Source organism: Ischnura elegans, chromosome 1, assembly GCF_921293095.1.
Source record: "Ischnura elegans chromosome 1, ioIscEleg1.1, whole genome shotgun sequence".
NCBI classification, from domain to species: Eukaryota; Metazoa; Arthropoda; class Insecta; order Odonata; family Coenagrionidae; genus Ischnura; species Ischnura elegans.
Window position 1 is genome coordinate 90,657,451 of NC_060246.1, and position 13,109 is coordinate 90,670,559.

General features: G+C 36.7%; 1 protein-coding gene across 1 annotated transcript in view; it reads left to right on the forward strand.

Annotated features, from left to right (window-relative positions):
• LOC124165667 (glycine receptor subunit alpha-4-like) overlaps positions 1-8,379 on the forward strand; it is a 268,363-nt gene extending 259,984 nt beyond the window's left edge. Inside the window, exons 5-10 of the mRNA XM_046543151.1 lie at positions 1,706-1,788; positions 2,613-2,747; positions 3,334-3,525; positions 3,959-4,027; positions 7,034-7,272; positions 7,675-8,379. Coding sequence (XP_046399107.1) covers positions 1,706-1,788; positions 2,613-2,747; positions 3,334-3,525; positions 3,959-4,027; positions 7,034-7,272; positions 7,675-7,905 — 949 coding nt within the window. The 3' untranslated portion in view covers positions 7,906-8,379. The remainder of the gene's footprint in view (positions 1-1,705; positions 1,789-2,612; positions 2,748-3,333; positions 3,526-3,958; positions 4,028-7,033; positions 7,273-7,674) is intronic.
• Positions 8,380-13,109: the final 4,730 nt, after the last annotated feature.

Below are 13,109 nucleotides of genomic sequence, written 5' to 3' on the forward strand. Positions count from 1 at the left end.
AAAACGAAGTTTAACGTAGCATCCATTTCTTTGTAGAAAATTTACATTCAGCGTTATTAGCTGTAATTATTTGAAATTATCATTCACTCAAAATATACAGAGCTTTTCATTTACTTGATGTGAGTCATTTACCTACTAGCTCGATACATTCAGCAGTTAAAACAACATTGTCAAGGCTTATCCAGGGACTTTATTATGCTCATTCATCAACAAACAGTGTATGGCTAAGTAAATAAAGAAATATGATCACTGTTCATGTAGTGGGTTTAAATTTTAAAGATCCACATGCTTAGTTTTATATTTTGATACTTATAAAAATGCAAACCCATATGTATGCCAAGGCCTCACATAAAAGCCATCACATACATTCCCATTTTCAGTTTTCAATTCTAGAAAATCATTCCCAAATTTTTGGTATCTCCTTGATGGGAAACACATGAAATACAAAAAAAAATTGATGAAAAACTATTTGGATGACAAAAAAACCGGTTAACTTGGTGAAAAAGAGTTCATTAGAAAAAAATTTCTTAAAAAGCATGATATGCCGATTTAGAAGAAACTATAGATTGAGAAAAGTACTTCGGAATATTAAAACAGGTCCAGGAGAAAAAATTGACTCCGAAGAATTAACTAGTTCCAAAAAAAAAATTTTTTTTTTAATAAATAAGTAGTGCAATAGGAAAAATGGTCCAGTAGAAAATCCTGCATGCACTTCTGAATTGCTGCACAATAGTTGAAAATAACTTGGTTCTTTCTAACCAAGTGTCAGTTCACCTGAATAACCCAGTCCTAGAGATGTTGTTATTCTAATTTTCTATACGCATTTTCACCAAGGTTTTTGGATGCTGATACCACATCTTATTTATACAGCCACATAAGGCATTCAGACAAATGATTATTTAGTGCATCAATTGATCTACGTACTACTTTCAGGGTTCATATTTTTTGGAACTGGTACAAACAACACCATAGTCTTTCATTAACATTAATTCACTTACATACAGCAGGTCATGATTACTTTAAATTTTCTTCCTACTGACATACCTATTTTTATTCATGTTGGTATTGGTCTCTACATAAGTTTTCATATTGTACTTAGCCAAACCAATCAAGTAGGGCCTGATCAAACTTCAAGCTTCAAAATTTATCTTTCCTGATTATCATAAATATAAATTCAAACAGTAAGCATTACCTACATGAAGTAGTACCAGCAGCCCTAATTATTTGAAACCTTTAAAAATATTGTTAATGCCAAAAAATTCTTCCTGTATTTGAAAATTGGCCTTAACATATGTAAAGTAGTGTGATAAATATGAGAAGAGTGATTTAACACTTTCCTGGTGAATGCAATGAATAAACTTTACTCAGGTTAGCGTACTGATAAGAAAAATTAAGGCAGCCAATGTTTAGAGTTCCATCTCGTTATTCTTTCTCAAGGCATTCAGCTGCTGTAACGAGATGGAAGCTTAAATGTCGGCTGCTTTAATTTTTCTTACCCGCACACAATCCCAAGAGAGGTTTATTAATTAACTATGGGCTGGTTACAATAATAATTTATGAGTTCCTCAATTATGAATAGTTTTGGGGTTAACTGTTGTTTGTCGGTGAATAGGATATGGAGTATGTCAATACTTCTCTTTCTCATCATCAGTTTATTTTTTGCAGATGAAAATGTTTTAACTTTTCATATGCATTTTTTTTCTAGACTGAAACTGACATTCTCATGCATGATGGATTTGGCAAAATTTCCTCTTGATAGTCAAACCTGCACCATGGAGGTAGCTAGTTGTGAGTAGAAATATTTCTTAAAATAAGTGTGAGTAATATTTATATTGATTATACTGTATGAATAGCTTCTCATCACTTTTATCACATAAATTGTAAGCTAACTTACATATATAAATAACGAAATTAATTTTTTGCCCTAGTTTTCATACACATATTCCTGTGCCAAAAATCCATTTTTTATAATGAAAGTACATTATTAGTAACAAAAGGAAAAAAATGTGGCACACAATATATGTAATTATTTGATGGACCATTACTACGTACATTCTCCAAAACTCAATCTTCAGAGATTATAAAACATGACCTGAGAGCATATTTTTCTGTGGGTAACATCCAGAGAATAGATTAGTAATAAACATTTACTGGCATGCAAGAAAAAACAGCCTAGTAAACGGTTATCTCTGGAATGCAATACATGAAGTATGAATTTTTATGTAAAAAGGTCATTTGACATGTCTGGTATGGCATTGAACTCCAATTTCTCGACAAATAGTGCATCCAACTCGGTTTCTTATAAAAAGTACATACATAGAAATTTCGGAGAAAGTAACAAATCAAACAGGATTTCAAGGCATCAAGTCATCTGAAATGCACTTACAAGGGTAATTATTTTGGGGTGTAACTGGTAGCATATCTTTACAGCTTTTAGGAGATTCAATTGCCAGTTCAATACAATGCCCAGTCAAGTCAAATGATTTTTTCACAAAAATTTACATTCTTGGTGTATATGATTTACCAATATGAATAAAAATATTATTATTAAAGATTAAAAGGGAGATAGAATGATAAAAGTTAATCGTTCTCATTTTCTATGCTAACTACAGTCTCGAAAACTATTGAAGAGCTACGACTAGAATGGAAGCTAACAAACCCTGTTATTATGGGAAAAGGATTAAGAATGCCACAGTTTGAAATTGTTGATATCAATGCAACAGATTGTCAAGAATCTTTCCAGATAGGTAAGTCTAATATCAATATATAGTTACACATTTCTCTACAATATTTGGTTCCACTGAAACTTGGTGTAGACAGAGGAAGATGTGCAAGGTTAGCAAGAGGAGATGCACAAGATATCTTAATACTTTTCATTCCAAATCTCACAAAAATCACAGGTTATCTCATACTGGTCTTTGAGTTTCTAAAATAAATTTTGATTTTGGACATATCACTGAATACTCAACACTAACTTTAAAAACTGACCTGGGTTTTGGTAACTCAGTGCCATTTTCAAGCTTTCAGCAACTCACAAGTTGTTGGGTACACTTCTTTCTTGACCTAGAAAATGGTAATGAGTAGCCAAAACTTATTAACTGTAATTATATATTGAATTGGAGTGCACTACTGTTAGTGTTTACTTCCACATGAATGTACAATTCTTCCCACTAAACTACCACAGAAACAATTTCCTATATTCCAACAGAAATTGAAGTACTTGGGCTTGGTTAAATTTTTTAAAGGAATAGTTGGTAGAGAAGACTTATTCAAAGAAAATTGATGAAAATAAGTTGCAATTTCAATAAGTACCTATTTTTTTCACCATTTCAGGAAAGTACAGTTGCTTAGTAGCTGAATTTCATCTCAGGAGATCTGTTGGGTTCCACCTTGTGCAGAGCTACCTTCCCACAATTCTCATCGTAGTTATCTCATGGGTCTCCTTCTGGATGGACGTGGACTCAGTGCCTGGGCGCACCACTCTAGGGGTCACCACACTCCTTGCAGTGTCCTCTCAGTCATCAGGTGATGGATTTCACTTCAAGAAAAAATGTTCAAAGTTACTTCTAATAGATGGAAAATTGTACACTTTACTTTTAACAGGTTAAACAAGTAATTTACAAATACTACATAATGTAAAATTGTGTGATTTCGCGCACTAAAAGAAACAAATTACAGCTCAAAATTTGATAGTAATGGCAGGGATCTCCAAATTTGCCATAAACATGATAAGAGAAAGGGATAATAGGGTTTATGAAAGTAGCAAACATTTTCATGTATATACTACAAAAAATTGCCATGTGCAATATTTAAATTACCTTTAAACATAGAATTCAGGACATAAGGAGAAGAATTGAAAGAATTAAGAGTAGTATTTCAGGAGACCTCTTGTTAATGTAGCAAAAAAGCATTAAATTACTAATGGATCAATACTGCCTTATTTCTATAAATTTTACAGGTATTCAAAGTGGTCTGCCCCAAGTGAGCTACGTGAAAGCTATTGATGTTTGGATGGGAACTTGTTCAGGTATGTGAGCCCTGCAAATCACATTAACTTCAATTGCAAAACATTTAGAAGTGAATTATTTTGTTGGAAAAAATGCATACATATATTGAATAATAATCTAGTTATCAATTCAATGATCTAAGGTCTAGAAATTATAATAGCTCATAGATGGATCAAGAGCATCCTCATGTTTCATGCATTATATGTTTTGCCTGGATCACAAGATGACTTTTGTTTTGTTAGCGATGGGCTGATGGCACTAGAAAGGTATCAAAGGGCTAAGTTAGAGGCTGAGAACAAAAGCAAGGCAGGTGGTGAACCGGCTAATGGGCTGCTAACAGGCGTGAGGGCTTAATGAAGGGGCCTGGTAGAAGGTTGACATGCTGAGGCAGGACCTATAGTACAAAACAACTAGCCATGGAGAAAAATTAAAAATAACACAACCACTCTTTGATGTGTGAAATATTCACATAAGATTTTTTCATCCATTTCCACTTCTAATTTTATCTTTATCATGAAATATTTTCATTCAACTCAGTTTGATATGTTAAAATTAACATGTTCCCTGCAGCATGACTCACCAGTGGTTTACACCTAACTTCTTCCCCGCGTAATAGCAAATTTACTGTTTTTCTTCATTTTATGGCTGTAGCCATATTGCAAAATGAGAAGAAATAGTCATACAACTTGGTGTGCCTATTGTACAATTGGTACCCTATGTGGCATGTCAGGAAGTTGGGTATTGTGTGTAGTGATGTTATGATTAGAATAATGAAGGGCACCTCCACTTGCCTGCTAACAAGCTACAACAAGTTCGCCCTTGCCCAAGTCCAATCGCTATGCTAATTACAATTACGAGGGGAAGGTTCAAATTTGTTTTCCTCAACTTTTATAAGGGAACACTATCCAAATGAGCAGGGAAACAAATTGAAAGTTTACAATGGACGATTGCACTGCCTCACTGGCTTCTAATCCATTCGCATCCATCCCCTAAGATTTAAATCGACCTCAAACACCTCTGACTTTTAAAGAATTTGAACACATTTGTAGTGCTGGTTTAATTAAGACATTTATTAGAGTACATATTTGTTGACTGATTTTGACCAAATTGTGATATGCTGTTAAGAGTTAGCTGCTCTCACATCAGGTTGAAGTATAAATATTTCTAAAGCGATTTACAATGGATAAAATTTTCTAAATAGCCACCACATGACAGCTACTATCAGGTACCCTATCTGGTCAAAAACTTGAAAAAAAACTAGTAAGATAGCAGCAGGATCAACTGATAGATATCTCTATGAATTCTGCACACTGGTACGCTTGTGGTGTTTGTGGACAGCTTCAGGCCTCGTACCAGTATGAAGATACGTCTCTTTCGGGTAATACACCGCGTGGGTCCATTGTTCTCGGACGACAGTTTCGCCGGCGTTACAGTCGGCTTCTTCAGGTCAGTGAAGTAATGATGCAGTGAATTGGCCGCCTTATATATCTGTCCGTAGAGGCTAGGTCATCTGTGATTGGCTGTCGCTGCTGTGTCTTTTTCCACGTAAAACTCGTTTCCAGGCATGCGGAAGGGGATAGCCGTCTTCCCTATTGAAATTATCTTGAGTCTTGCTTATTTCGATGGCTTCCCGTATCAGGCGTGGAAAATATCTCCTTTCTTCGGAAATAAGCTTCGCTTCGTCAAAATTGATGTTATGGGTAGGGCCTGTCCATATGTGCTCTGCTATGGCAGAAAGTCGAATTTGTCTGTTTTTAGTTGCCCTTTGATGCTCCATTAGGCGGCACTTGAGGGATCTGGAGGTCTGGCCTATGTAGCTACTCCCACAGCTGCACTTGACTTCATACACTCCGCTCTTCGACTGCGTAGGAACTCGGTCTTTTACTCTGACGAGAAGGCTTCTGGTCTTGGAGACGCAATTGAACCTTGTGATTACATTGCGTTTGCCGAGAATTGTTGCAGGAACCACAGAGAGGATTTCACGCGTTCTCGGCAAACGCAATGTAATCACAAGGTTCAATTGCGTCTCCAAGACCAGAAGCCTTCTTGTCAGAGTAAAAGACCGAGTTCCTACGCAGTCGAAGAGCGGAGTGTATGAAGTCAAGTGCGTCTGTGGGAGTAGCTACATAGGCCAGACCTCCAGATCCCTCAAGTGCCGCCTAATGGAGCATCAAAGGGCAACTAAAAACAGACAAATTCGACTTTCTGCCATAGCAGAGCACATATGGACAGGCCCTACCCATAACATCAATTTTGACGAAGCGAAGCTTATTTCCGAAGAAAGGAGATATTTTCCACGCCTGATACGGGAAGCCATCGAAATAAGCAAGACTCAAGATAATTTCAATAGGGAAGACGGCTATCCCCTTCCGCATGCCTGGAAACGAGTTTTACGTGGAAAAAGACACAGCAGCGACAGCCAATCACAGATGACCTAGCCTCTACGGACAGATATATAAGGCGGCCAATTCACTGCATCATTACTTCACTGACCTGAAGAAGCCGACCGTAACGCCGGCGAAACTGTCGTCCGAGAACAATGGACCCACGCGGTGAATTACCCGAAAGAGACGTATCTTCATACTCATCGACCCGCGGAAGCCTGCATAAGGAATTAACTCGTACCAGTATGCTTGTGGGTGCGATTGGGTTAAGCTATAGCTATCTCTGCAAGTGGGATAAGGAATAAAGAATGGAGAAGAGAAAGAGGTCTTGCTACAATGAGCGAGATAGTTTAGGAAGGGTAAGGAGTGGAGAAGCAATCACTCTGTCACACGCATGCAGAAATAACATTCCAGCTTCGTTGGGTGTTCCCTGCTTCTACAAAAAAAGAAGGCTATCCTTTGGAATTATGATCTGCAAATTTTCTACAGAGCATACAAATGGAGACACAGATAAATTATGATAGTAAAACTACAATCATGCAGATGTATTACCGGATACAATTCATAACATGTTCAATCATACTTACATTTTAAAATATGAGAATCTGAATTTCTTTTCCATGTTTCTATTTCATGGATTAGCTTTCGTCTTCTGCGCCCTATTGGAGTTCACAATTGTTAACTACATGTGGCGCAGACAACCAGAAATGCACTACAATGTTGTTAACACTGCAGTGGCAACAGGTGCACATTTAACATCTTCTCCAGTAAATGGAGCGACCACACCTGGTGCTGGAAAGGCAGGATTCCAGGAGGGATCCTCTGCCCAGCAGGGGTGTGCCCAAGAGTCATCTGGCAATGATGTCCCTCCAGTCAATTATGTGAGCATGATATATCAACCATCTGCTTGAGAGTATGCAAAAATTCTCAAGCAATATATTATGACTCACATAATCAATGCTTGATGATACCCATAGCATCCAATAATGATGTATAGCATGTAGAAATAATAATAACCATAATGAGTAAACAGAAATGAATACTCCTACGAAACAAGCGGATTTTATCACCAATATTTTCCGTGGAGATATTGACTTTCACTTGAAATTCATAAGAAAAGAACTGCTTTCAATCCCTCTCAAACTACAATCATCCTTTCATGTTAAATTACTGATGAGATAAAACTTTTAATCAATTCATTTTTCAGACGTCATGTTAACTCTTTAGGTTAGTTCCTTCCTTACTGTTTATCGTTGTCTGGATTCTTCAATCTCTATTCACAGATGAAATGTCCACAGTCGGGTCCAACAACTCCATGCAAAGCTGACATTGGAGCCATGAGCACAGCAACAACCTGTTTTGAATCACACCTTCATCATCCCACGCATGGAACTGAAATTCCTTTTCATACCAAAGTGATGGCTCGTAAGATAGATGAATATTCCAGGTTCTGCTTTCCCATGGCTTTTGCTACATTTAACTTGGTTTATTGGCCTTATTACCTGCTGGCCTAAAATAATAACTATGTACGTACAGCCATTTTGTAGCAACCAATATATATTCTCAATTTATATAACATTTGTACAAAACTAGGGGGTAAAGCCCATGACAAACTATCATAATTCAAGATGTGATTCCTCATTGCATTGATTTTGCAATGTGAATGATAAGCTTATTCCTAGCACATGGGAACTTCTGAAATCAAAAAATAATATCAAATATTTCCAAGCCCGTGAGGAATCATACCTTTATGTAAAAAGCAATTCAAACCAATGGCAATCTAAGGGGATGTACTTGATGGAAGTAACCCAAGATTTTTTCAATGATATAAAATTTCTATGAAAGATGTGAAAAGAAAAACAAATCTCTCATTATCTGAACCAGACACAAATTCCACTCAAAATGTCTTTTTTGTGATGGTTTTAATGATGTATCAGCACCATTAATTTATTTTAAAAAGAGTTAATAAAAATTAGTATATTTCCTAATTATGTCTACCAATATATTAACGATTATTTCTTAAAATTATACCTTAAAATTGCTACTGAAAGATGGTCTCCTGGATAGACAGATTCAGGGGAGGGGCACTGGGGCAAGTCCCCCACAGATGCTTAAATAATAGACAAGATTTTTAATACGGTCCCATAATCATTATGCTAGTTTAGGTTTGTATTTTATGGAGTCTCAATCATTTGAGCCTTGAGCCCAAGTCAAGAAAAGAGATTTACCGGTCATTGGTCATTTGCTAGTTAGAGCTTGAAAAAAAAACCATCGTCCAAATGGGAAAGGGGCTCAAAGAGGAGGAGGGACCGTCAATGGCCTGCGAGTACAAACCATCCCTCCCAACTCAGTGACATTCTATTCATTGCAGGTTATTTCCTTCCCCTCCACGCCTGCATCTGCATGGAAATGCATGTTTACAAACAACTAAACCCTGAGCTCTGCAATCTCTCTCCACCCTAAAACCGATTAAAAACATATACAGTAGAATCCTGATTTAAGGTTTTTCAGGGGGGACAAAATTTAAAACACTAAATGCGGAAAAACACTAAATGAGGACCTGCCATTTTTTTCAGGTTTTAGGGATGGTAATGATTGGAATGGCTTTTTATGAATAAAAAATATTATTTTAAGTAACTAAAAGGTGGTGAATGCAGCAAAAAATTCTTTAATGAAATGTTCTCTGCCCTATGAAGGTTGGATAATACTTTTCAGGAATCAGCTAAAAAAATGGGTAGTAAAAATAAGTAATGAGAGGATGACAATTGTTTTAATGAAATATTTTAAGAAAATTCTAATAAACATCAACTTAAAAGCATTCTCACACGGATTATTATTATGGACATTAGTGATTCCATTTTTATGCATATTTCAGTGGTCTCTATGAAATTTAGAATTTTTTCTGTAAAAGTGACATGTAGGTGACTATAGCATTTCTAATATAATAAGAAAAGGTGTAAGTAGGTACTCGAAAAATCATGAGGAATGAGTGAAATAAAGGAACAGCAGAAGATCGCTAATCCCGAATTCTCAACTACCGAATATCTAGTAAAAGGGAGGTTTTCTGGAATTTTGCTAACTTAACGTTTTCTGTTGCCTCGGCGAAACAAGGGATTTATGAGCCTTTAAAAAGCCACCTATGCGCACATTTTGAATTTCGAGGTCATTCAAAAAAGTAGAATCTTATTTTAGTATGCGTACAAGTCGATGGTGATTCAACTCGATGATAACACCAGATTCCTTGTCATATATCCGCGGCCTTATGCAGGTCGAATGGAGCCGGGAGAAGTTGCTTACGCGGCGCGCTGATCACCTTGACTCCAACTCGCTTTGTTTCTCGGCAGCTTTTAATAAAATTTGGTTGGAGCTTGAATAACGTTTAGCTAAACTCTGTTAAGTGAAAAGGTTTAACCTTCAACAGAACTGGATTTCATCCGAAAAATTGTCAGTGCCTCTGGAGGTTGGCAATTTCGTCAGGGTTATGATGTCGAAGTCAACCACCAACCACCTGCCGGATTTTCGTATTTTTCCGCGCTCATCTATTCTACCGTGAGTATGCGGTGATTTTTTTTCCAGCATGAGCGATTTATTTAGAGTCATGGACCGTGATAGTTCGTCATAACTCCGATTGTCATTCTCTTTTGACATTAATTAGCACCAGATAAATATTTTTGAATCGACAGCGATATCAACCAGCCGCATGTCGATAAATTGGCTCCGGGATATCTAAATTACGATGTAAAATAATGTTGTTCCGCAGGGAAAGAATGCTCTCACTCATGGTCATGACAGGGGAAACACTTCCTCTGTTCTTTCGCTGTTCCTCCGTGGAAACTGACCTTGGAATGGATTATAGAAAGAATCTTCTAGTGAACTGCGCAATTGATATTGGGCCTCCTCTTTTGAACAGAGAAAGAAGCCGACTGAAAAAATATTGGGCTAATAATCGACTGCCCGTAGGGAGTAGAGTTGAAAGGGGCATAAGCCATCAATTGAAAACATAGCGAGAAAACCATTATTGTAGCGGCCCTCGGAGGATAACTCGTGTCATCAGTCGTCACGTATCATCGAAGTCAAGTTCAAGAAGTGAAGGATAAGGTAGTTCGAGGTTATTAAGGGATGACTTTGCTCCATTAGATCGGATCTAATACAAAAAGTACCTGGTGTTTGGATCAGAAGGGGAGCGAAACGTTACGAGAAGACAAATCACCCAACTTGCGAGTTGAAGGTCGCAGCGCTGCGCTCGCGGAAGAAAGCAGATGAAGAAGCGATCCCCGGTAGATTCTATCGACTCTTGGTAAACTTTCATGAGACTGTTCTTGTTGATGAGAATAAATTCGAAGATTTGGATGAACCGTCATGAAAAAACGTTAAATCGGGCAAAAAAATCTTGAGCGGGACAAATTTTTACGACCATAAATGCGGAAAAACGCAAAATGCGGAAACACTAAATACGGATAATTTTTACATTGTCCTCATAGGGAATGAACCGGGACCCAAAAAAATAAACGCTAAATGCGGAAAAACCTTAAATGCAAAGACCTTAAATCCGGATCCGACTGTATTCACAGCAGATTGAGAGAAGATCGTTTGAAAGGACGGGCTTTAATGAATTTCCATCGAGGCATTTTGTCAAAAATAAACAAAAATGAAAGAAATGAAAGAATGAAATCCTGGATCCGGCCTTGGTCTCCTGGATAAATTCAGATATAGGAGATGGAGACAAATATCAACCACCTCTGAAGGATTTAAAATTATGGGCTACATCTACAGTCTGAACATTTTTTCAGCTGAAAAAGTAACCAGATGGTAAATAAATAGATATAAAATTAAATGCCCAATGAATATTTACATTCTAAATACGTAGCCATAGCTATTTGAACAAGGAATTTTAGGTCAATTATGAGAAAGGGTGAGCTAGGAAATAAAAACCCAAAAATGAAGAAAGAGGGAAATTTGTAGTGCAAGTTTAGTCTTCATCAAATATTGAATCAAGTAATGCTGACCCAGTTGATGGGGTGAGTACATCAATTCCCAGAGTATGCAGTATTTTTTGTTCCTACATTAAAGGCATAATTTGAGAATAGTAAAATATATAATATCACAATAATATTTTTACACTGCATGTTATTTTACTTGCCTAGGTAGCTCTCACCTGAGGTTGCTCTTTGTGGATAAGTTGGAGGCATTATACTCTGTGCTGCATGGGGACAAAGCCTCAAATGCAGCTTGGTAGTGACAATTGGGTGTGTTTCACTTGATGAGTTCTTGATGTGCATTCTTTACTATACTGCATGTAAGGAGAACCCATGGTGAAAGGACACTTTAGCTCACAAAGATAAGGCCTAAGAAGTTTGGTCAAGGTTTTTTTGGTGAAATGATGATAAGTGGCCACTTTTTACCAAGATTATGCATTATATTCGTGAGAACAAAAAGTCATTGCTACCACAGAATCTCCAAATAGACAAATTTGAGCTCACATTGCACATGTGGAATTAATTTACAGAAAACTTCTGCTTGTGCTTTGCACTAGGACCTTCAATCTCAGCCAACAAACAGCTGTATGTAGCAAATGGTCGTTAAGCAATTTATTACAGTACATAAAGTAATAAGCCAGATTAATTTGATATCAAGTTTTGGCTACTACTGGATGTGAAATCAAAGTACCTCTGTTACGATTTTCTTTGGTGGGTTCACGTGAAAGCCAAGGACAAGATAAGTCACTTTCAGACTATGGAGTCATGAATTAGAATGAGTAATATCAAGGTAAACAACCCAAATTTACTTCTGATAACTTCTTCACACCACTAAAGCTTGCAAAAGAACTGAAGATTCGTAATATCTCATTCACTGAATGTATGGGTTTCGGTTTCAGCTGCCAACACTCAATATTTTTTAAGATATTTGCAATGGAAAGTACCATCTAAACGTCGAAATACATGCAACCTGCATCACCACAATTCACCGTCAGTGCTCATCATTATAGCAATAGAATATAAGGGCCTATTGTTGTAATACGGGTTGCATACATTTAGGTGTTCTGTTACTTTCCGTTGCTAATATCTCAAACAGTATTGAGCGTTGGCAGCTGAAACCAAAATTATATGTAATGGGTATCCATTTCCTATCTCCTAGCGAAATTTGAACAAGATCTGGCGATGACACTTGAGGGACTTCCCTTGCATGTAAAAAAATGCTTTATTTTATTTTAATTTTTTGTTAATTAATAAAAAACTAAAAAAATTAAAAATATTCAATTAAGATAGTATGTTAGCAATTGATTTGCAGCGAGTGTTTCTTTAAGACACAAAATAACAATGATTAGGCAAAACTTCATCCTGCCCCTAACCAAGATCTGAGAGCAGCCACTTCAACATCTAAGCCAATTGATATATTGATAGGCCAATAAGTAAGTACTACGCACACATCTAATATTTTTTCATATTAGACTCATTTATGTGCCCCTAACTAAAAGTAATTTCAGTAGTTCCTCATTATTGTCCAGTGTATTTGAGCTGAACCTCATTTTTCAAAGTACACATTAATGTATGTACTACTGACTACATACTACTCACAACAACAAAAAATTGAATGATTTGCAATATTCATAGACTTTAACTGTATCAATAAAAGGACTTGAATGAAATATCCTGTCATTTACTTAAATAGTGTAAAACAAATTAAGGGATCTTGTGTACTCATACATGGATACAGACAA